Here is a 24,266-nt window from a genome sequence, read left to right as displayed (position 1 = left end):
AAGGCAATACCACATATCAATTAAATTTTATAAAATCTAAAACACAACTACTACCTATATCACTATATTTCTCTGTACTCTTTTCACTCAAAGGTACCATTACTAGTTAGTAGTTACTGTAGAGTAAGGCGTAACTCCCAGTGCAGCCTGCATGCTTGATATAGCACACAGGGATCCTCTGTATGACAAGAAGGTGGATTTGCTTCACCCGTATTAGTAACCCTAAGAGTCTTACCTCATGACAAAGTTCTAGAGTAAACTGAGCACTATTGGGCCACTTATTACTGACCTTCAGCAATAAGAAAATTGAAGAAACATACAATCATCAGTATTCAGGAATTATGCAGGACTACAGGAGTTTTTCACTGATAACAATTCCCTAAGTCAATGGGCTATTCCATTATCCCCTCCACTACATTCAGTGGAGGAAATAAACCAATCCCTTCAATTTCACTACATGGTTTCGAACCCTACTCATTTGACAGAGCTAAAGCGGAACCAATTTAGTACACTCTAACTCACTGCTAATCTTTCTAATTCAACTCCACTCGCAAACTATATTAAAATGTGGACTAAACAAATGTCAAACAAGATTGTTATACATAACTTACATTGACAGCCAGTCAAAACAATTTGTTTCCTTCCGAGTTGTAATTATGAAAAGTCCTCGCAGAAAAATAAAATTTAGCCTAGCCATTTTGAAATACAATGCCTAAAATAAATAAATTTAAAAATTCAACGAGTTGTACATAAACGATAGCGACATTTCTCTCTTTTGAAAGGAAAAATTACAGCCTTGTTATATGGTTTGCTTATACCAGTCCAGTCATTTCATCATATTGACAGAGTGTCAATAGCCTGTTGTTTCTCCAAGTTTCAGGACGGGGGAAAATTTTCCAGATTTTGGGAACAGCAGGGGATGGCTATAAAAATAACTATAAAATCTAATATTTTAGTTTTAAAACAGATAATTTTAAAACGTAACTTTAAACAAACTAAAATTAGCTGAAATTTTAAAAAGAAAATACAAGTGTTGAATTTGCTGTTAGACTCTTATATTTAATCAAGTAAATGCAGATTTTTTAGTATTTTCATTCTTATTAGTGTATCATATACAAAGCATGAAAGAGATGCAATGAAAACAGCAGGAAGAAACAAAATGAAACAACTATTTAGAATTCATACACCGCTAAATAGACCATTCCATAGATTTTTCTTGTGTATTTGAGCAAGGTAGTGCAGTCATGCTTTAAATGCTTCTTTGCATGGGAATATCACGTCTGGGATTCCTGATCCACTCATTTGAGAACAGATCAGATATTGATATATGTTTTTTTGGTGTGTAGTAATTAAGATGCTTAGACATACATAGGACCATTTGCAATGGACAATGTTTGTGTTTCCGTGCAGTAAGATTTTCATAAATATATAGATGGCACATCTGTACTTTAAAAGAGATCCAAAAAAAAAACATGGATGCATCATAATGTGACTTCGTTCATCCAATTCAAATAACAGATGATTCTCTTTGTGCCTCGTTATTTGCCCCTACAAAAAACATAAAGGTTCTGCTTTGTAATGATATTTTGTCTTAAAAGATAGGGAGTTCTATACAATTTGAGGGGTTTACTTTAGGTGGTCTAACTTTGTAAGGCCCCATTCAGATTTTAGGCTATGTTACCCCAAGTTTCTAGGACAGGTAATGAGTTTCAGGGACGGCTTTTTTGAGCCATTTTTGGATAAGGCAGGGAGAGGCAAAGGGTATTGCTATATAAAAACATGAAAATGTAAAATATATAGGGAGATTTCAAATATTCATATGATAACATTGATAAAGCATTCATCATACACATCATAGATCCTTGATACATAACATTTGTGTCGAATTAAGAGTTCACATGAGAGTTGAACAAATTAGCAAATGTCAAAACTAATAGCTTTGATAATTCATTGTCAATATGCATGTGATATTAAGAAATAGTATACAAGTTGCAACAAAATGCCCAAAGGCTGCAGTTTCAACTTCAATATGAAAATACAAAAAAAAAATGTTTCATCCCAGAAATTTTTCTAGGATGTCCCCAAGTTTCTGGGATGTCCTGTGTTTTTTCAAAAATTGGGAACAAGGGATATCACCTAGATGTCCCCCCATCCCCGAAACGTTTCGAAAATGGGGATGCCCAAAAAAATGCTGGTGATGCATCCCTAGGTTTCCTTGGTTTTAAGTTTTTTTTAGTGTTTTCTTGGGATGCAGGAGAGGTCGGGAAGGGCAGTGACATCCTCATATCCCATGGACTTCAGGTGAGACCTAACATCCCCAGGACTTCCAGTGGACATCGAGGATCCCCAGGTATGAGTTTCTTGTTTTAGGGGATGTCTCCGTATTCACACAAATTTTTGGGGTAATAAACCCATCCTCAAGCACCTGTGGATGACCAGGACAAACCAAAAATTTTGGGGATGCATCCCCAAGGTACACTGGTCCATATAAATTTCTATTGGATGAAAATATTCAGACTAATTTCAATCATGACATAGCCTATTAACAGAGTACAGTTTTTGGTCAGTAGTGGAAATTAAAATGTACAGTTTTTCAAATACAAACTATATTCCAAATTAGATGGCCTAGCCATTGAACAACTCAATAACTGTTGCTGCCCTATTATTTAAACCAGAAAAAGGTGGTATAGAGTTTCCAGTCACCTTAACATGGCTGTGCAGAAAGACTCCTGGTTTCTGGATCAATTGAATATCAGTAATTACACGTCCATCTGACAATTATTTTTCCTCTTTCAATTGCTGTTGCAAACCCTTCTAGTAGCTGAAAGACTGAACCGGAATATTGTTTGTGGTATTTATTACAAAAAATTAAATTAAATGGAAATAACTAGTGCTCCGATCAAAGCATTTACCAGAATCAAAAACTAGTGCTCTCCTCTCAACCTCTTGCTGAGACAAATATGTTATAATGAAGCCATTCACTAAAATGCTCTACAAAATCTCGGGGACAAATAAAGCATTAATGACTTTAAGCAGCTTTTCAATGCGAATATTCATATTAAAGGTATAGATGGTATAAGTCTTAACTACTCTAGCTAAAGCTGATATTCACAGCCTTGTCAGTTAGACTTGTCCTCGGCTCCAAATGATTCAGTTGGAAGTGAAACATGGTGTAAAATCTTTTGAACAATAAGAACATCAAGTTGAAATTTTTCTGCAATATCCTTGGCGTCCATTGGTTGCTCTTGATTTTCTGCCTCGCCTTTATGAAGCAGTAAAATCTGACGCAGCTGAGAAACATTCAGTTTTCCAGGCGCCAGAATTTTCTCCCTTCCTGTACCAATAATATCACTAGTCTTTCTAAGCTTTGGCAATGGTCTGTTAACTCTTGGGGCAATAGAAGCCTGCATTGAGAAATCAAATTAGTTTGCCTTGTGACCAGAAAAATTCATAGAGATCCACATCAGTCTCTTAATTTTTGAACTCAATTGCTTATATGTCTTATCCCAAGCCTCCATTCTGATAAATCCAACTTAAAAAATATATCTACAACTTGGAATAGCAAAATTTGTGACCCTGTTAACAACAGGAGCGTATAAAGCAAGGACAAATATGGGGAAAAACATTTGACCTACAAGCCTCTGAAGGATTAGCCCTCTATATCTGAGCTACAAGTACCCAAGTGCAATGGCAGTGTGTTTTAGATTTTACTTTAAAGAGCCTTAACACAAACGCTGAAATGCATGGACTCCAGATTCATAACGAAGAAGATAAGAATAAAGCACTAGGAAAAGAAATTCAAACTAAGAATTTTTACCAAGAGTTAAAGCATCTTGATCTAAAATTTTAAATATACAGAACAATGTTATGCTTGAACAAATGATGATAGTTCTAAAACTATAAAGGATTTTCAAATTTCAACTGGCTTACTTTGGTCAAATCAATGCTGAAAAAGCTCAAGTAATGCATTTAAGTAAGGATTTTCATTAGGTATCTACGAAGAAATTAGAACCATCTACATCTATGTAAGAATATTTAATATGCATAAGTTCTGAAGTAGCCTACCTCACCCATTTCTGCCACCCCGCCTGATTTAGTCTTAACTCGACCTAGCAACTCATTCAGCATTACATCATATTTTGGATCTCTCTGCTCCAAAGAATCGGGCTCCAAATTAGGATCTCTCTCTGCAGCACATCAAAGTATCTGTTATCATAGAAATATGTTTGAATGTACAAACAAAATTTCCAACTTGCGAAGAAACTCCGGACAGAAGATTCTCAAAAAACAACCTGAATGATGCAGGTAATGCTGGAGAGTAAACATAATACAAGTATAACCTACGATTAGTTTTCAAGATTACAAATCATCCTTTTATCCAAACTTTCCAACTCATCTGATTAAATAGCGAAATATCACTTTCATTACTAGATATATGAAATAATTCCTCAATAAAGGGGTTGCTAAAAGTAAAGCAGAATCTAAAAGCTGGAAATCCCAGGTCAATCCTGTGTAAAAATTAATGTATGGTGTGTCTACAGGCAATCTGGGTGTTACCAGCCCTAGAGGTCTTTGTCATGATGAGAAGAGCAACAATGATTCATTTAGAGGAAATATATGTGCTGTGAGGCTGGAGGTTTTTGTTGCAATAAAAAGGGCAATCTCAATTTTCATTTCTGCGGAAGTCTTGGTGTAAAACTGAACAATGTGACAGACCATGGCTATTTATTATTTAACAGAGTCTTGCTCTCATTGTGCCCCACTATCTCCCCAAAGGGATGAATGAACGGACTCCCAAATCCTGACTTTTCCCTTCTCTCAGGCAAGAACCTAAGGAATGGGAAAATAAGGCTGATAATTGTTGACATCCAAAAGATCCTTGACAACATTCAAGAGTATCATACTGGTCATGCACTCTGTGGAGCTAATAGAGTTCTTGACATTCCAGCAAACCATACCTCCTCTCTTGGAGCAGAACAGGAATCGGTTGGTAACTTGGGAATATCCCTCACAATGGACTTACAGATGACCACATTTTGATTATTGAAGATGAAAAAAAGAAATTGTTTGTAATAATGATAAGAGAAGAACCCTTAAATTTCATTTGGATGGAACTTGTTATTATGAATAGGGGTGCTAGGATAGGTCGCAAACATTGTGAACATTCACACAATTATGGACTGCTTTTCAAGCTTATATCTGAAATTAAGGACACCATTCTTTTAATATCTGACACCATCACCCTCCTATGTTATCTGCAGACGTAATTTGGCATTTCACAAACGTGAGCAAAATGGCATGGAGGTGTTTTGCTGACATCTGGACTTTTGGTCTTTTTATTTCTAGTGTCTTTCTATTCCTCATACACAATAAACAAATGCCCCTATTTCACCTGGATCTCAAGCTGATTACTCTAAGTTCACTGACCATTGGAGGGGTGGAGACTCTCTTGTTCTAGCAATGGCAAACAGAGGATTTTAGTTGAGATTGTTGCATATTGAGGTTCCCTTTTACCTCAGCTTCAACTCAAGTTAGCCCTCAATGCATTCTCTACTTCATTTTTTCCTCAAGTTGCTTGGGTTTTGTAATCCTCTTGGGGCATTTCAACCATAGTTTCTCCTAGTCTCTCATGGCAGCAAGTAATTCTTCACGGACCACCAAGAGCTCCAAAAACACAAAAGTTACAACTTCAAGAAAACCCAACTAAACACTCTGCAAGGAGAAATACCAGTGCTAAAAGAAATTCTCACCTTGCCTTGACAAACTTAATAAGTGGACTATTCACCATGCCTTTGCCTCCGTCAGCAAAATTCTTAAGAATGTAATGCTTGATCCTTGTTTAACGATTACTAGATGATTCTCATTCCCATCCCTCTCAAGTCTCAATCCTACAGAGAACAAGACCAGGTACCCTGTTTTTAAAAAGGTCATATACAACAACCAATTCAATCAGGATTGGATTGCTGATTCATTAAAGCCCGGTTGGCTGAATGTAATGGACTCAATCAAAGATCAATTTATTGGTGAAAAACACCTTGTTTGTTGTTTAGGACTACGTGACTTCTTCCATGTTTGAACTGTCTAACGCCTATGTCCCATGCTAGGACCTCCTCTGCCGACCCTTTGAGGAAGGACCCTAATGCTAGCACCTCTCCATAGGATTATGCTGAATTGATGAAAGAGCTGGAGGAGCTCTAGGAAATGGTTCTTAATTTCAATTATTTAAGCAACAGGAGCCAATTAGGGAGCCATCTTCCAATTCTGGTGACAAGGAGCTGTCCTCCAATTCCAGTTACAAGAAAATGACTGTTTCCTAGGATTATGATCTTTCAATCCCAGTGAGAAGGAGGTTTATCTTCCTAGGATTCCACTCTTCCAAATCCAGTGACAAGGAAATGACTCTTCCATAGGATTCTGGGCCCATTAAGCCTTGACTGTTACTACTACTCTGGAACAAATTTTTCACTCCATTTATGGCATCAGCAACAGGAGTCCTGTTGGAAAGAGTATTTGCAACAATCATCTTCATCTAGAAGCAAAGTTCATGTAATTGCAGACACATTCTAAATATGCATTATCTTTTGTGAATTTCTAGACATTTTTAACTCCTCCTGTTTCGATACCAGTACCAATGAAATCATGTAGCCATGTTGATTCATTACCATAAAGAGCAGCGAATGGAGTCATATTGGAGGGCATACGATCCTTAATATCATGCCACCATACTGCAAGGTGCAACCAATTAAACCATTGGCTTAATATATTAGATGCAAAAGCACTGCAGATACCCTTCTATGCACTTGCTGACAGGCAATGTCTAAGACTCTAACCATTAATATGTGGATGTTACAAAGAATTCATGGTCAATAATGTGTTGACTTGTAAACATAATTCCTTCCATTAATTGCTTAGATAAAGAGGATCTCAATCACATACGTTACTCTACAAAATCCATGTAGCTGGTAAATATTTTCCAGACAAGCTTTCACCATGGTCCATAACTGGTATATCATATATAGTTTCGTTGTTGCCATGAATCGAGTGTATCTAGCTAGCAGTCTACCATAGCCAGAAAATAAATTGTTTGTACCTTCCGAAGCAAGTCATAAATGTCCATAGAAATATCTCCCCATTTGTAGGTAGAGATTCTATAATGGTTGAAGCAAGCATGGATGCAATACTCTATCACATTCTGCAGCTTACTTCGTTATCTCTATCACATTCTGCAGCTTACTTCTTTATATTAGTAGGTTTTAAAAAACCAAAATATGTCCAGAAGTTGGTGAGCCATGATTCTCATTCAACACTTGCATTATAAAGTTTGAAGCTTTTGACATGTAAATACATCCCTTCAACAGCATTTTTCTAAACAAATTTATGACACTTATTTTTTTATCAATAATTCTTTTATAATCATCAATTTCTGACATATTCTTCATTATTACTAAGTTTGGCTATAATCATCAATTTCTGACATATTCTTCATTATTGCTAAGTTTGGCTATACTGATTCACAAGGGAATTTTAATAATCCAAAATCTGGAATGAGTTCAAAACAAATTTGCCTATGTCATTGGTTCAGGTTCAGGTTTGGAGTTCGAGTCCAGCAATTCACCAAATTTTTTCCCAGGTTCAATACAGCTGGGTTCATCCATACAATTTATATATAAATATATTAACATCAAATTGACTGTATAAATATAAAAGTTCAATTATGAATAATTTATAATTTATAATAAAATATATATATAACAAATTAATTAATTTTAAATATATTATACACATAAAACAAATCGGACCCCTTGCTATTAAATATAGATATATAACCCTACCTTTGTTTCGTCTCAGTCATCTACATCTGTGAATTTTCTATGAAGAATCAATAGGTTAGTGGCCCTAATTTACTTGGGAACAAACTAACTGAATCAATCTAGGTTCATGTCATTGAAGCACGTGGACTTCTTCATCAAATGAAACTTCAGGGGTAACATGTATCCAAGCAAGGCAAGGAAAAATCATCAGCATTGTGTAAGGAGTTGTGGCAAGAACATGCAAGAAAGAGGGATTTACAACTCTCTACCAGTGATGTCAAACTAACTCAAGATTTAAGCTAAAAAATATTCCTACCTTCCACTCCAACTAATGGGTTTGATTGATCTACCTTAGAGCTACGGGAAGATTGATCGGAACATACAAAAGTATATTGCTTCTCAATGGAAACAAGAATTGAACCAATTGGACTGGACATGTTTATGAATAAGAAAATTTAATGAGCTTAAATGTGATTCAAAATCCATTTTTTGCTTCAAGTTCACTTGTACAATACCCTGGGCTTGCCCTACAAACCCTATATGTACCCAACCAAAGATCTATTCCAAAGAAGAACATCCAAGGGGCATAGAATGCTGCTTCGCTAAACAAAGCAAGTTAGTTGGGTCAATGGTTTGCAAAGAAATTAAATTTCAAATTTTAAAAAGGAGGAAATAGCTACAATATTTGGATCTGATAGATTTGAGCAAGTTAAGCCAGGATTTGATGACTATTGATTTTTTCTTGTATGTCCACATCCATTTTGGGACCACAATTGAGATTGAATGTACTATATATTCTTCACCCTTGTGATATTGTGTATCAATAGCAACATTATCTTTTTCCCTTCTTATGCAGAATTCCAAAGTCAAAAATTTGAATTTTCTCTATCCACTATTGTTGTTTGTGGACAACATTTTCTATTGGAGCAGATATTGAAGACTATCATAGTGAGTCATAACAAGAAACTTACTGCCTCCACTTAGCCAAAGCACACACAATGGCGAACATCTCTGCCATATGTGACTGGCATTGACTCCTTCAGCTTGAGTATAAGTCTCTCAATTGCTATTAGATGTCCATCTTTCATTACTATTGAGCCTCAAGCATTACACTTCATTATAAAAGCCTTGGAAAAATCTAATGCAGTCAACGCTAGAGTTGATCAGAATGCCTTTATTAGTTTCTCAAAACTTCACTTCACTTCCTTCATTCATATGCATAGTTCTTTCTTCAATACATCTGTATGGCCATAATCCTTGATAAAGTGTTGATCATAACAACCCTAACCTTGGAAGCCTCTTAACTTGGAAATATTTGTCAGTACTGACCATTCCATTGTCATTTTGCTCTTCACATGATCGGATTTAATGTGCTTCAATCTCTAAGCCTGAAGCATCAGACTCAATGACAAACAACTTGTAAAATCTAGTGCGACAAGCACTAGAGTTGACGATAGTGCCTTCTTTAGTTTCTCAAAGCTTTGCTTTGTTTCCTTCATACATAGGCACAATACTTTCTTTAATAACTATGTTAGAGGCACTGCTATAAGGGCATAATGATAATCCTAGATGAAAAGTTGATGGCAACCAGCCAAACATAGGAAGCCTCTTAACTTCAAAACATTCTTCAATTTTGATCATTCCACTATTATTTTGATTCCAGCTGATCAGCCTTCACACTTTTTGCTGAAATAAAATACCAAAACTATTTGACTTCTTTCTTCCTGAAACTAAATTTGGATTTCTTCATATGATACTTGTTTTTATGCAATACTGAAAACCATTGGCCACATGAAGAACATGGTTCTTCAAGCCTTCTTGTAAAACAGGATCTCACTATGTTACACATGAAAACATTCCCACCCCCTTGACCCACATCCCAAGACAGCAAGAAGGCAGGGAACGTCTCCTATCCATTCCTTGTTTCTAAGGAAATTGGGAATGTGTTCCCCAAGACAGCCAGGGATATCTCAGATGTCCCTCAACCATCCAGGAGACAGCAGTTGTCCCCAACAGCTCCCAAAAAATGTGTACAGATCATAAAAAAGGGTGTGGAGGAGCCACAATCCTTCCCAGGCCCCATTTGCAACCCTAAAAGCATTTCTCACTAAACCCACTACCCTCAACAGTCAACATATCATATTATCAATTTATCGTTTTTGCAGCTCAGACGAAGAAGAAGAAACCAGAAGGAAAGAAGAGCAAGAAAGGGCAAAAGAAGAAGATTTTCAGTCACCTTCAGAGCTTATGATCATTGAAAGGTAAGCCACACTGGGTTCTTTTAGTTTGTTTTCATATTTTTTTGGTTTTGTCCTACATCATGTGGTTTTTTCTTGCATTTTTTTTTTCCCAATTTATCACAAATTTCGGTTTCTGCTTTCTTGAGTTCAATCAAAATGAGCTGCGGCAGTGATGATGAACGAAGAATGAAGGAATGAATGAGCATCATAGGGTTTTTTTCTGAGCATCCTAGGGTTTTTTTCTTGCTTTTTTTCATTTTTTTCAATTAGATTTAGCCTATCATAAATTTCAGTTTCAACTTTCAAGAAGTTTAATCGAAATGAGCAGCTGCAGTGATTGTGAAATGGAAAGTGAGGAAATGAATGTGAATGAAGTTGAATCAAGTGCTGGAGGTTCTTCAAAACTCACAAGCACTGCTGCACCAAATTCTTTTTCATTCCTTTCAACTATTGTCAACATACATGCAAAAGACTCTTGCTGCAAGATTCTTATTGTTGTCCATAACAATCAGGCTATTTGAAAACGTATAAGTGAATTCATGAAGCATTTTCATGGAAAGGCATGAAAGATGATGTTCTTAAACATGTGAGAGAATGCATAAAGTGCCTAAGAAACGAGGCTGAATTTCTTTCCCAGCAGGGCTGTTACAACCACTTCCTATTCCCAATCAAAAGTGGGAACAAAAATTGATGGATTACATTACCGGGCTGCCTCAAAGGACTGTATTTTTGTTGTGGTGGATAGACTCACTCAATATGCTCACTTTGTGCCAATGCCTTTTTGAGAAGCTGGCTGGAACAGAACTTGATCATAGGACTAGTTATCATCCTCAAACTGATGGTAAAACAGAAATTGTAAACAAATGGCTTGAAGTTTACTTGAGAAACTATGTCTCGGGGCAGCAAAAAGCATGGACAAAGTGGTTACATTTGGCAAAATTCTGTTACAATACAACATATCATATGAGCATAGGTATGACACCTTTCAAAACTTTGTATGGCTATGAAACTTCTACATTTGTGGATTTGGTTTTTCCTGATTCTAGAGCTCCAAAAGATCTTGAGTGGGCCAAAGAGAATCAAGATATCCTTAAGGCACTCAAGGAGAATATTCAGATTGCACAGGAATAGCAGAAGAAATATGCTGGTCGCCATCAAGTTGAGAGGCCTTTTGAGGTGGGAGACATGATATTTGTCATGCCCCTGCCATGGCATCTCAATCCACATCGAACAGAATTTGGAAATTGTCTTACTAAAAGTAAGACTTAACAATTTCCCTTAATCGCAACCAGCCCACGACTCTGCAGTAGACCACGTAGGATGGGAATTATTATATATGTCAACCAATGCTTGCTTATAGGGGTCGCTTCTCCTTCATTCAATGACCAGCGAATTGCTAAATATAAGGAATATCATTAAAAAGTGGTTCAGTTAATTTAAGGGATATTGTTAAGAAACAATTCATTAAAACTAAATAATGCAATTAAAAAACAGTAATTAACTATGAGAAAAGACGCATCGCTTGCAAACAGTGCAACCGTTGGAAAGGTAAGGACTGCCCAGCGTCAATCGAAGGATATAAAGGGGCATCGAACCAATCACTTAGTAGGGGATAAGGCATTGAATATTCAGCAGAACGATTGAATAATACTGTTTGGTATGAGTTCCCCTGTACATAATAGAATGAATACTGCATTAATAAGTATACCTCTGCACACTAATGATTGAATAATATAATGCTGTTATGATTATATCACAGTAGCCATTAAACTGCATCTGATTGGTGAATTTTGTAGCTTATTTATTATATGTTAAGTATATGTATAATACTGGAATCTTTCTTATTTTCTGAGTACTTCCAACCATGATAGAAGGAAAGTAGGCTTGCAAGAGGGTACAGTGATGGGGCACTCCTCTATGGTACACCACCTATATGAGGGGACTAGATGGTTTCATGAGGCCAAGGAGGTACAAAGGGTACTGCCCTTGGGCCTAGAGGAGATGGCTTCCAGGGCACCCTGTTGTAACGTCTTTCCCCTGTCATGGTGCATCAATACAAGGAGACCAAACATAGAGAGAAGGAAAAGGTTGGCAAGATGAGGGGATAACGGAAAGTGGACACCTCACTGGGTAGACCACCTCATATGCATGGCATAGGCCACATGAGGCCAAGAGGGATAATATAGCTGCTCTTGGGCATAGGGTAGAGGGTCCAAGACACCCCATCGAAGTCACACTCTCCCATGCTCTCCTATGGTTGAGCCTTCCAAATATATTTAAATGCTTTATGATTGAATTGATAATTCTGCAATGAATTTAATAATTGCTTAATTATGATAATCAGTTTATTGAAATTATTGTGTAAATGGTTTCTAATCTGTTTGCAGGGTTTCAATCATGTGAAAGGTATTTTCTAACCCCACTTGTTTATTTGAAAATTGGGAATTAGGGCAAATTTAGGGAGTTCCCAATTAGGGAACATTACAATATTTGTACGTCTTCAACCTTATAGACAATCTTTATTGAAACTAAGTGGAACAGAAAAGATTAAACCAAGGTTTTATGGGCTTTTCAAGGTAATTAAACAAATTGGTGAAGTAGCATATGAATTGGAGCTTCTATCTACAAGCAAAATTCACAATGTTTTCCATGTGTCATGCCTCAAAAAGGCTCTTGGATAGCATGTGACTCCTACGGAATTGCTTCCCATGTATGAAGAAGGTAAATTGATACCCATTCCAGAAACATGTTTGCAAGTGAGAGAGAAAAGGTTGAGGAATAAAGTAATTTCTAAATATCTCATCAAGTGGAAAAACTTGCCTTTGAAGGATGCAACATGCGAAGGAGAGGAGATCCTTAAGAATCCTAGTCTACAAATGCTTCAGGGCAAGCATTCTTTAGGTGGGGAGGACTGTAATGTCCATAACTCAAATCATGAGGATTAGCAACACATTGGTTGTCCTTTCCTTGGATTACCCAAGAGGAAGAGAACTTAGAGCATCATTGGGTAAATATTGGAGTCTTTAGCTTGTTCTCAATTCTAATCTTAAGTTGTGTGAACGTCTTTTTATGCAACTTAAGTGAACTTAAGTTATTTTAAGTTATTGGCACGTCCTTTTAGGCAATCCAAAAGACTTAAGTTGTCCCCCATTTATGTACTTTAAGTGGTTTTTAAAAGCATGTGATGAAAAGGAAAGGGGGGCATAGGGTTTCTCGGAGCTTATTGGCTCAGTTTTTAGGGTTTCAATGTGGAACGTTGATTAAGAGGTGGCAAATCAAGAGCTGAGATTTAAGTCTCTTTGGGAGTTATTATATAACTCTCTAGAGGACTTTTAGAGCTCATTGTGTTGTGAGTTCTGTTTATTGCTGCTGCAACTTGGCTTAAGGTCTGAAACCCTTGAGTATCCCTAATTTCAGAGAGATGTATGGGCTTCCCCTAGTCAAAAGGGTGTGTTTCAGTGGAAGAGCTTCGGTTTGTGAAACCCTAGCACATCATCTTGTCTGGGCTGCAATTACTTATCAGGCTTGGAGGCCAATTTGGAGATAAAATTCAGAGTACAGGTTCAGATTTGTGTCGACTACAGCAAGAAACCTTTATATTTCTAGACATTCTTGAGAACAGCAACAAAGAGGACAAGTTATCAGACCTCTTGCTGATTTCTTTGGGAGTTTTGACACCAAATCCAAGGACAGCAAGGGTTTGACGCCACCTTTGAGGACTGCTAGGGTTTGAAAATAATTTCTGAGGCATTTTGTATTAAAATCTGCATACTTTATGCTTCTTTATCTCAGAAATATATGAGAAAAATCATTGTGTTCATTTCTGTAATGTCTGGAGAGAAATAAAGGAATTTCCTGTACTTTTTTGAGGGTCAGTATTACTCAGAAATTTATTTCTTTTAGCAGAAAAATTAGACTTGTAATCTGATTATAAATCTGGGTTTATTGTAAAAATTATTATGTGCAAATATAGTTTCAGATTTTTCTGTGCCCTAGTTCTAGAAATATTGTTATTTTCCTAGTATCCTTATTTGGGGATATTACATGGGGTATGTCAAAAATTCCTTGAGGATACTGAAAAAAATTAGTCATAATAGATTGAAAAGGTGCTGATGTATAAGTAAGCATCAGGGAGATAACCTTGAACTCAAAGTGACCTTCATGTGTCCAGCATGCTTTTTTGGTAATATCTTCTAATCAGTTCTCTAATCGTATACATAAATCAAAGGTCCAACTTAGTAAAACAAGTCTGCAAAGTGCAATTCATCTGACATTTCATCAATAATTTCTCTTCAGTAGTTATCATATTCAATATTCAAGAGTCAATATAGAGACAATAAGGTCCATCTTTCTTTCTCACCAATCTCACAGGTGTGGGATATGGACTCTTTTCTTCGAACCATCAAACAAATCATGTACCAAACAATCAGTTTCTATTTTGTGATTACAAGTATATCCATTAAACTTGAAGTTGATACTGACAGGAGCAGAACTTGGTTATATGTCAATCACATGCTCAATCATTCACTCAGGAGGTAGTCCCAACAAAAGGTCTTCAAAGAAAAAACTGTGTTTATTATTGATTCCATTTACAGTGTCTCTATTCACCTCCTCTTTTTGTATTCACGTCAATATGTTAAATTAGAACCAGAAAGATAAAATTTAGAATCTGAAAATACAAAACAAGAGACTCAAAAGATTTATCCTAGGAAAACCCTCCACCTAAGGGTGAAAAACCCAGCCACACTAAAATTGAATTTTATTATCAATATGAATCTGATACAATGCTTTTAAGTCTAACAAGAACCTTTCTGAAAAATGAGGACTTCTACCTTACATTCAGAATATGTCCTCCCTACAATGAGATGAGATCACATATCAATCGAACATAGAAGGATAATACTAAGAGATCGAAAAACTACAAGATAGCTGAAGACGATATCATTCCTTCAAAATACGTTCACAAAAGATTACTGAAAGCATATGATAAAATTGCCTTGCTTAAGAATAACTCTGCACTCCTTGAACAACCTATTACAATACACATATCAAAAAGAAAGAGCAGGAGCACGAGAACAATATAACACAAGAGGACGGAAGACGGAAAGAAAAGAGACAAAGATTTCGGTGACAATTACAAAGCAACTTGAAACTCCTCCCAAACCGACAAGATACACCAATACGATGACATGCATGAACCTCAGACTGACGGAGCTCATGGATGAGACAAGAAGGAATATGATACATGCAAAAATCAATTGCAAGAAGAGTGCTAAACAATACAAAATAACTGAAACACATTCAGTAAAATCACAACGAATATAGAGCTCAAATTTTATGAAGTGAGCAGAGATAGAGCAAAACAAAGAGAAATCCACAGCCACGACAGGAAACGATATCTACTGAAGTTACAAACATTAACACTCCCTTTTAACAAAGGAGATATCATTAACTGATTTCAAGTCATGGAGTCTCTCAACATGACAAACACAATATGAAAACAACAAAAATTAATCACAGATTCTCTCGACGTGATAGGCATCATGGATTCACTCAACATGATGTCCACCATGGCTACTCCCATGAGTGAAATAACACAAACTCTCATCACGGAATCACTCAATGTGATGTTGTCATGGAGTCTCTCAACATGACATTCACTATGGCTACTCCCATTAGTGAAAAGAGCCTCAAGGGCTTTCACCTCAAATTTCTTTGTGACAGAGAAAAGTGCATTACAAGGGATTGCACCTCAAACTTCTCCCTCACAGAGAAGAACTCATTAACCACATGTAAAAGATTCATTATAGTTGAGATTCTCTCTCAACAAGAGCATCATTCTCCACAATACCAAGCTTGTCTCAAAAATAACAAAACTTCACTCTAGGAAGTGGTTTGGTGAAAATGTCTATTGTTTGCTCTTCAATGCAAATGTACTTGGGCTCCACTATTTTTCTTTGAACCATATCTCTCAAGTAATGATATTTTATTTCCACATGCTTGGATCTATCATGGAAAACAGGATTAACACAAAACTTTACACAGCTTTGGTTATCACAAAGAATCACTATAGGTTCCAAAGGTTGTCCAAACAATCTTGCAAGCAATTTGCGAAGCCACACTGCTTCTCTTGTAGCCACACAAGCTGCAACATATTCTGCTTCAGCTGTACTCTGAGCAACACATGATTGTATTTTGCTGCACCAAGAAATCATAGTTGAACCTAGACTGAAACAACATCCTGAAGTGTTTTTCCTGTCAGGAACACATCCTGCCCAATCTGAATCAGAAAAACCCTGCAATTTCAAGACTTCACAAGAAGTATATTTCAGGCCATATCCCATTGTACCACGCACATATCTCAGTATATGTTTAGCTGCAATAAAATGAATCTGTCTAGGCTCACACATAAACTGACTGAGAGTGTTAACAGCATAACATATGTCAGGCCTTGAATTGACTAAATACATCAAAGATTCAATCAATTGTCTATATATAGTAGGATCAACTAAGTCTGAACTAGCTGCAACCTCATGTAACTTTTTCAGATTTGCTTCCATGGGAGTTGCCATAGACTTGCAATCTAACATACCAAATATTTTCAAAAGATCAATGGCATATTTCCCTTGACTCAATATGACTTCATTTGGTCTTTGCCACACTTCTAAACCAAGAAAATAATGCATCAAACCAAGATCTTTCATCTCAAATTTAGAAGCTAACTCTTTCTTACATCTAGCAATGAGATCATCCGCTCTAGTAAGAAATAAATCATCAACATATAGAACTAAAATTAAGGCTTTATCATCAATTACCTTGAAGTAGATATTTAGATCTGCATCATTTTTGAGAAAACCCAAACTCAACAAATACTAATCAATTCTTTCATACCAAGCACGTGGAGCTTGCTTAAAGCCATACAAGTCCTTTTTCAACCTGCATACATGTGACTCTTTCTCATGGATCACAAAACCATCTAGCTGTTCAATAAAAACTTCTTCAATTACACCATTCAAGAATGCTATCTTTACATCCATCTGATGTAATTTCCACCCTGTAACAGCTGCAATAGCAATAATAGTTCTGATAGACGTATATCGAGCTACAAGAGCAAAGGTCTCCTCATAGTCTATACCTTCCTTTTGAGAAAAACCTCTAGCTACGAATCTAGCTTTATATTTTTCAACACTTCCATCAACTACATGTTTAATTTTGAACAGCCACTTAGAAGAAACAACAGATTTGCTTTTGGGCCTAGGAACTATGTCCCACACATCATTCTTGATTATGGATTGGTACTCCTCCATCATGGCATCCTTCCATACTTGCTGCTTTGAAGCCTCCTCAAAACTTGAAGGCTCAGATGCTATAATATGACTCATCAAAGCAACATATCTTGCAACCTTATGAGGTCTTTTACTTTCCATGAAAGTACCACGTGGAGCTGCATATTTTTCAGCCTCTTGCATAGTATGCCTAACCCACAAAGGTCTCTTCTTATCAGCTGAAGCATTACTTGGACCAGCAGAAGTATCTATAGGATCAACAGGATCAATAGGATCAAAAAAATCTTCTAACTCTATAGTCTCCCTCTGAATCTCTAAAGGGGAATCTAGGACAGCCATATCCATATCTTGATAAGGCACAAAATGTTCTCTATTAATTTCCATATTAGATTCTTTATACCTTTTGCAAGCTACATCTTCTTCAAAAGAGACATCTCTGCTGATTTCAATTTGCTTTTGACCTGGAATGTAAATTTTGTATGCTTTTGATGATACACTATAACCAACAAAAATGTCTTTATTTCCTGAAGATTCTAACTTAGTTCTCTTATCTTTTGGAATATGAATATACACTGGACATCCAAAAATTTTGAGATGACTAATATCTGGTTTGGAACCTATGAAAGCTTCTTCAGGAGTCATATTATCTAAAATTTGATGAAGACTACGATTCTGAACATAAACAACTGTCCTGCAAGCTTCTGCCCAAAGAAATATTTGAAGATCTTGATCATGGATCATGGCCTTTGCTGCCTCAACAATAGACCTGTTCTTTCTTTCAGCAATTCCATTTTGTTGAGGATTATAAGGGACACAAAACTCCCTCTTAATCCCAGCATCAATACAGAAATTTTGAAATAAACCAGAAGTATATTCACCCCCATTGTCAAATCTGAAAACTTTGATCCTCTTATCAGACAAATTCTCTACTAGAGCTTTGAACTCTTTAAATCTAGACAGCACTTCATCAGATTCTTTATATTTCAAAAAGTATATCAATGTCTTACAAGAAAAATCATCAATGAAAGTAACATAGTACCAAAAACCACTTAACAAAGCAACAGACATAGGACCACACAAATCGGAATGAATCAACTCTAGAATTTCTTTTGCTCTACTTTCACTAGAGTGAAAAGGACTTTAATGTTCTTACCTAGAGCACATCCTTTGCAGACACCATCATGATATTGATTGAGCTTAAGAAGACCAATGACCATCTTCTCCAGGGAGGAAAGAGTTCTGAAATTTAGATGAGCAAATCTTTTATGCCACAACTCATTAGAAGTCATTGAATCATGAGCTAAGGCATGAACAGGATGAGCTGAAAGTTTGTATAGATTATCATGACGAACACCAATCTCAAGAGCTATCTTGATGTTCGAGTTCTTCTTCCATGCAAGAACTTTGCCTTCAACAAATGCAACCTGATATCCTTTATCTTCCAAAGCTGAGATAGAAATCAGATTTCTCTTGATTCCAGGAACAAATAGCACATTACTCAGATAAAAAGGAATTCCAAAATCCAAATAAAAACAAGTGGTATCAGCTCCTTTCACAGAATAACAAGAATCATCACCAATGATAACATGCAAGTGAGAATCCCTTTCAATCAGATTCGAGAGATGTTCACAATATCCAATAATATGACGAGAAGCTCCACTGTCAATCAGCCAAGCATACTATCAAAGGGGACATTACTTGAAAGAGCAGAAATAAATAAGAAACCCTCTAAATTTTCACTTGATTCTCTAAGAGGAGAAGCATGTTCAACATTTGCTGCAGCAGCTTGATGCTTGGGTCTTGAAGGACATTCTTTAGCAAAGTGACCAAATTTGTCACATTTGAAGCATTGAAATCTAGAGAGATCCTTTCTCTTCTTAGATTCAAGAGCTGAATCAGAATTCTTATCTCTGTTCCTTTTGAAGTTCCCTTACCTCCCTTTTCTTCTAGAAGTATGTGCAGCAAGAACATGATCTTCTTCATGATAAGATTTTCGACCAATTCCTCTTGCCTCCAATCTGCATTCCTCTTGAATGCAATCTGCTCTCAATCGATCAAACTTGGGTAGCTCAATTCTTCCACTAATACCTTGAATGAAAGATTCCCAAGAGTGAGGAAGGCCATTCATGGCCAGCATAACCAGGTCTTTATCTTCAATAGAATCTCCAATAGCATTGAGTTGATCCTTCAATTCTGTAATCTTCATAAAGAAACAATCATTTTAATACGAAAGAATTGACGTCTCAATGCTAAAGCTCAGCTAGTACTATTGAATTCATACAAACTTGTCAAACCCTTGCTCAAAAGAGGCTCTGCCTTAAATCCTTAAAGATTGTCAAATGGCTCCCAACCAGCAGAGAACATAAAAAACAACTGAATGAAGAGACAGTAATTTTATTTTCAGGTTTAGGAAGATACGAAGGAAAGGAGCAGAGAGGATAAATAAAATTTGAGAACAGAAGAGTTCTGATGATCTTTCATTTTAGAAATGCCTGATTTGAAACATCATGTTAGAAAAAGTGTTCGGTTCCTGTTCTTAGTAGCATGCATTCGGATTTTTAACATCTTCGATTAAAATGATAATTAGCTTTCAAATAAAGAGAAGAAAAAATTGTGACAGTTCCTGCTCAGTTATTTGTGTGCTTTTCTGTTTAGCCAAAAAGCTGTGATCGGTCAATTTCTGTGTTTTCAAAAAAGGAAATCAGTCTTGTGATCGAAGGCACTTTGAGACTAATATGTGGAAGATAAGAAAGAGATATTTACTACATGAAAGGAATTCAAGGTCAGTTATACAAGGTTTTGAACAAGGAGGGATGCACCATCAGTCAGATTTCAGCTACTCTTGGATAGCAATTTGGAAATTTTGAATGCTTTTTCTTAATTTCCATATTTTTCCCACTTTGTTTATTTTACAGCAACTGGATATTGGAATCTGGCAAACTTTGTTGGCTCTTAGATCCCTTAATAATATGTTATATTTCGGAAAACCAACAAAAAATGAAAAAAGGGTCCAAAACGGGTGCCATTAAGGACAAGATTGTAATTTCGTTTCAACTAAACAGCAAGTAAAAGCATACGAAAGCAAGGAATCATAGTCAAAAAGAAATCTAAAACAACCAAACCCTCCACACAGTGAAAAAATGCAGAGAATCCAATACAAGCTCAAACAGAGCAATTTAAAAAGAACAACCATCATTCAAAAGGAAATATCCAACTTAATAGCATTTTTTAATCTTCCCTAAACTTGCATAATAATGCAAATTAAAAAATGACAAATATCTTTTGGGGTTCCAACTAAACAAGAACAGAATTTATAAATGTATTAAAATTTCCAATATAACGTTGAAACGCTTCAAACAAAATAATCATAATAATAAGACAATACTTACTAGGATCCCAGTTATCAGATTTTGCTTCTATGGTTTCTGAGGAAGCAGTTTTAACAACTACTTGGGGAATGTTCTGATCTTGTATACTTGCAGATGATTTCGTGGGTGTCTTTGGATTCGAACTCGCGACCTTCCCTGACGCCCTTCGTAAAGCCTGCCCCATATTTTATCTAGATTTTTGCTGAACCCTGACTCATTATTCATTCTTCAATAATGAAATCATCCCGCCTGCATAATGTCTGTACATGTCTCCCCCCAACAGCTACGAGCTAGTAAATACTACAACAATAATAAGGTTTAATTGTGTGGGTATAGAAATTTTGGAAATGTAGATGGGCCTTCTATAGCTTTTCGTTCGTTTTCTGCCAGATGGAACCTCTGTCATTTAAACGTGTTTCACTGCTCTTCACAACAAAGCACTTCTATTGTTTTCATTCTTTGCACAAAGTATGTTTCTTGATGCTAACGTCCTCGGAGATTACTTTACAACAGGGATTACCAGTCCTGAATTTATTCACATGTACTACTTCATGAAAGGGAAAATATTCGGTTTTAGCCAATTGGACACTAAATAAAGCATTACCAAACATCAAATCTACTTGAACACTCTTAAAGTAAAGAGAAGAGGTAAATCTTGGTGTGCAATGGGTACGTGAAAAGGTGTGGAAGGTTAATTAGGGAAAATTTTGGTTTCTTTTTCATACATTTGTGCAAATACATGAGGTCAGTTGATACGCCATTTAGAAAATGTTGTTGTTGTTGTGCAACAATGGTCTCAATGGAAAAGTGATACCTTCAAATCATCTATGCATCTACTTACAAAACTCCAAACATGACTAAAAAAACCTTTGAATGAAGAAGATAATCAAATTCCATTACCAACAGGTTCATGTTATATTTGCAATAGGGTGAAAGGGAGAGAGTGATAGAGATAGGGATAGAAAGAAGATCTATAAGGGTGAAGAGTGAGAGAGAGAGGAGGGAAGGAGATGGAGATAGAGATATATAAGAAGATAGAGATGGAGAGGGAGAGGGAGAGGGATATGGAGAGAATGAGAGATAAAGATAGAGATTAGAGAGAGAGAGAGAGAGAGAGGGGGGAGGGGGGGGAGAAATGGAAAGATAAAGATAGATATAAGAAGTGATATATAAAAAGAAGTAAAGAGAGATACAATGGTAGAAAGGGATAGAGATAATGAGATAAAGATAGAAGGAAAGGTGAAATAAAAAATTTGGAGAGATATAGAGAGGAAAAGAGGTATAAATATAGAGGTCTATGAAGAGGAATAGGGAGAGAGATGGATGGATATATAGAGAAATATTTAGATATGGAGGGAGAGAGAGAATGATAGAGTGGGAAAAGGAGTGTGAAAGAGATGGATGGATAGAGGGATAAATATTTAGAGATAGAGGGGGAGAGAGGATGATAGAGGTACAGATAAAGATAGAGTGGGAGAGGGAGAGGGATACAAATAGAGATAGATAGAGATAGGTAGAGGGAGAGATAGAGATAGAGAGATAGTAAGCTAAAGAGCGAGAGATAGAAAGGAAGAGAGATATAGAGAAAGAGGGAGAATGAGAGATAGGGAGATATAGATGGTGAGCTAGAGGGATAGATAGATAGATAGATAGATAGATAGATAGATAGATAGGGAGATATAGAGAGAGGGGGAGAGGGAGAGAGAAAGGTGGAGAGATGGAGAAATAGAGAGAAAAAGAGATAGATCTAAACAAGGAGGAGGAGAGAAATAGGGGAGATAAAGGAGAGAGGGGGGGAGAGATAGAGATATGGGAAGAGAAAGAGAGTGAGAGAGAGATACATATGGGAAGAGAAAGGAATAGAGAAAGAGATAAGGGATGAGAAGGGAGTGGGGAAGGGAGGGATAGGGATAAATATGGGGAGGTGGGATATATAAAGGGTGTGTGTGTGTGTGTGTGTGTGTGTGTGTGTGTGTGTGTGTGTGTGTGTGTGTGTGTGTGTGTGTGTGTGTGTGTGTGAGAGAGAGAGAGAGAGAAACAATAGATGTCTGTATACATGAGTTATAGAGAGATATGGACAAGTAGAGATGTATAGGGAGAAATAGACTTAGGAGAAAACAATAGAGAGATATAGAAAGATGGAGTGATGGGGAGAAGGAGAGAGAATAAGAGAACGTGATAGAAAGAGAGAGGGATATGTATAGAAAGGAAAGATATAGGGATATAACTTGTGAAAGATAAAGGGGGTAAGAGAGAGGAGAGATGGAAGGAGAGAGAAAGAGAAAGAGAGATAAATAGAGATAGAAAGAGGGATACAATGAGAGAGGGGGACATGGAGAGATAGAAAGATTAAGATATATGAAGTGATATATAGAGAGAGAGGTTTTGAAGATGAATTACAAAATGCTTAATCAAATTACATGCTACCTTAAGCATAAATCCCCATAGGCATGTGATATTGTTGGATTGGTGGTACAAAATGAGTAATAAAAAGTTATTTACTCTTTTTCACTCTAGAATTTTTAAAATTTAGGTTTTAAGTTTGAAATTTATTTTACTATATAAATTAAAATTAAAATTAAAATCTAATTATTCTACACTAATTAAAATTTTAACAAGACAAATACTTATAAATTAAATTAATTATAAGAAATTTTAATTATTATTTATAATCTCATAAAAAGACAAATAATTAAGATAAATTTTAAACATATGAAAAAAATTATCTTAAAATAAGAAGAAGAAGAATAAGATTTAGAATAAAATCATTTTTTAAAAAGCTTTTATATTTCCTTTTCAAAACTTTAAAAAACATAGAATATTTTAAAAATAACAATCGCACAATTTGGGGTGGGAGAAAAAGCAATAGCAACAGCCTAAGTTGCAAGTTTCAACAATCTGCGCAACAAGCAAGGACAAATGCAATATTATTTTATTATCATTTAGAATTCCAGTAAAGTAGATGAATGTGTGTGCGGGAAAAGCGGGTCGATAGAACTCAATATGTGAAAAATATTCCAAAAGACTTGTCCACACACACACAGGACTTCTTGGTGCAAGCTATGGAGTCATGAAGTATAACTCAGCTTCCCAAGGTGGGTTCCATGGTTCTCTATCCTACAATGTCCCTCAAACCAATATTTTTGCTCTTAGATCACTGAGCAAAATGGTTTAGGGATGGCAAATGTAAGAACGAGGGATGCTTTTTGGTGATTTTAGAATGAAATGCATTCTAAGTTATGCATGATTCTAGAAATGCAATAAACTAACTATAAGATGACAAGGTTAGTATGAATACTATCCTAACATGATATATAAGTCTATGATTGAGCTAAATGATAAAGAAAGTATTCTAAACATGCATATTTAGACTAATTTCTAATTAAAAAAGCCTAAAATGATGAGCATAAAAATGATATGAAAGCTTGAATGTATTTGAGCATAAGTATGATACTAGAAACTTGGATTCTCTATGAAAATGGAGGAATGAGAGCTCTATTTATAGCAAAAATAGGGCAATGGATAGCCAGGATTGAAAGGTTTAATCAAGGGTTGAGTTTG

At 36.1% G+C, this 24,266-nt stretch overlaps 1 protein-coding gene across 2 annotated transcripts; it reads right to left on the bottom strand.

Annotated features, from left to right (window-relative positions):
• Nucleotides 1-2,687: 2,687 nt before the first annotated feature.
• LOC131026817 (uncharacterized) lies at nucleotides 2,688-21,238 on the bottom strand. 2 transcript variants are annotated; one of them, XM_057956810.2, is made up of 4 exons: nucleotides 20,727-20,864; nucleotides 18,491-19,537; nucleotides 4,066-4,187; nucleotides 2,688-3,404 (listed from the first exon to the last, which is right to left on the bottom strand). In XM_057956810.2, exons 2-4 carry the CDS (start codon nucleotides 18,624-18,626, stop codon nucleotides 3,120-3,122), a joined length of 543 nt encoding a protein of 180 aa, XP_057812793.2. In that variant the 5' UTR covers nucleotides 18,627-19,537; nucleotides 20,727-20,864; the 3' UTR covers nucleotides 2,688-3,119. The 2 variants fall into 2 exon arrangements, with proteins under 2 accessions (XP_057812793.2, XP_057812792.2); XM_057956809.2 differs by lacking the exon at nucleotides 18,491-19,537 and having other exon boundaries at nucleotides 20,727-21,238.
• Nucleotides 21,239-24,266: the final 3,028 nt, after the last annotated feature.

This window comes from Cryptomeria japonica, chromosome 1, assembly GCF_030272615.1.
Source record: "Cryptomeria japonica chromosome 1, Sugi_1.0, whole genome shotgun sequence".
NCBI classification, from domain to species: domain Eukaryota; kingdom Viridiplantae; phylum Streptophyta; class Pinopsida; order Cupressales; family Cupressaceae; genus Cryptomeria; species Cryptomeria japonica.
The sequence above is the reverse complement of the archived record's forward strand: the minus strand, read 5'-3'. Positions and strand labels throughout refer to the sequence as shown.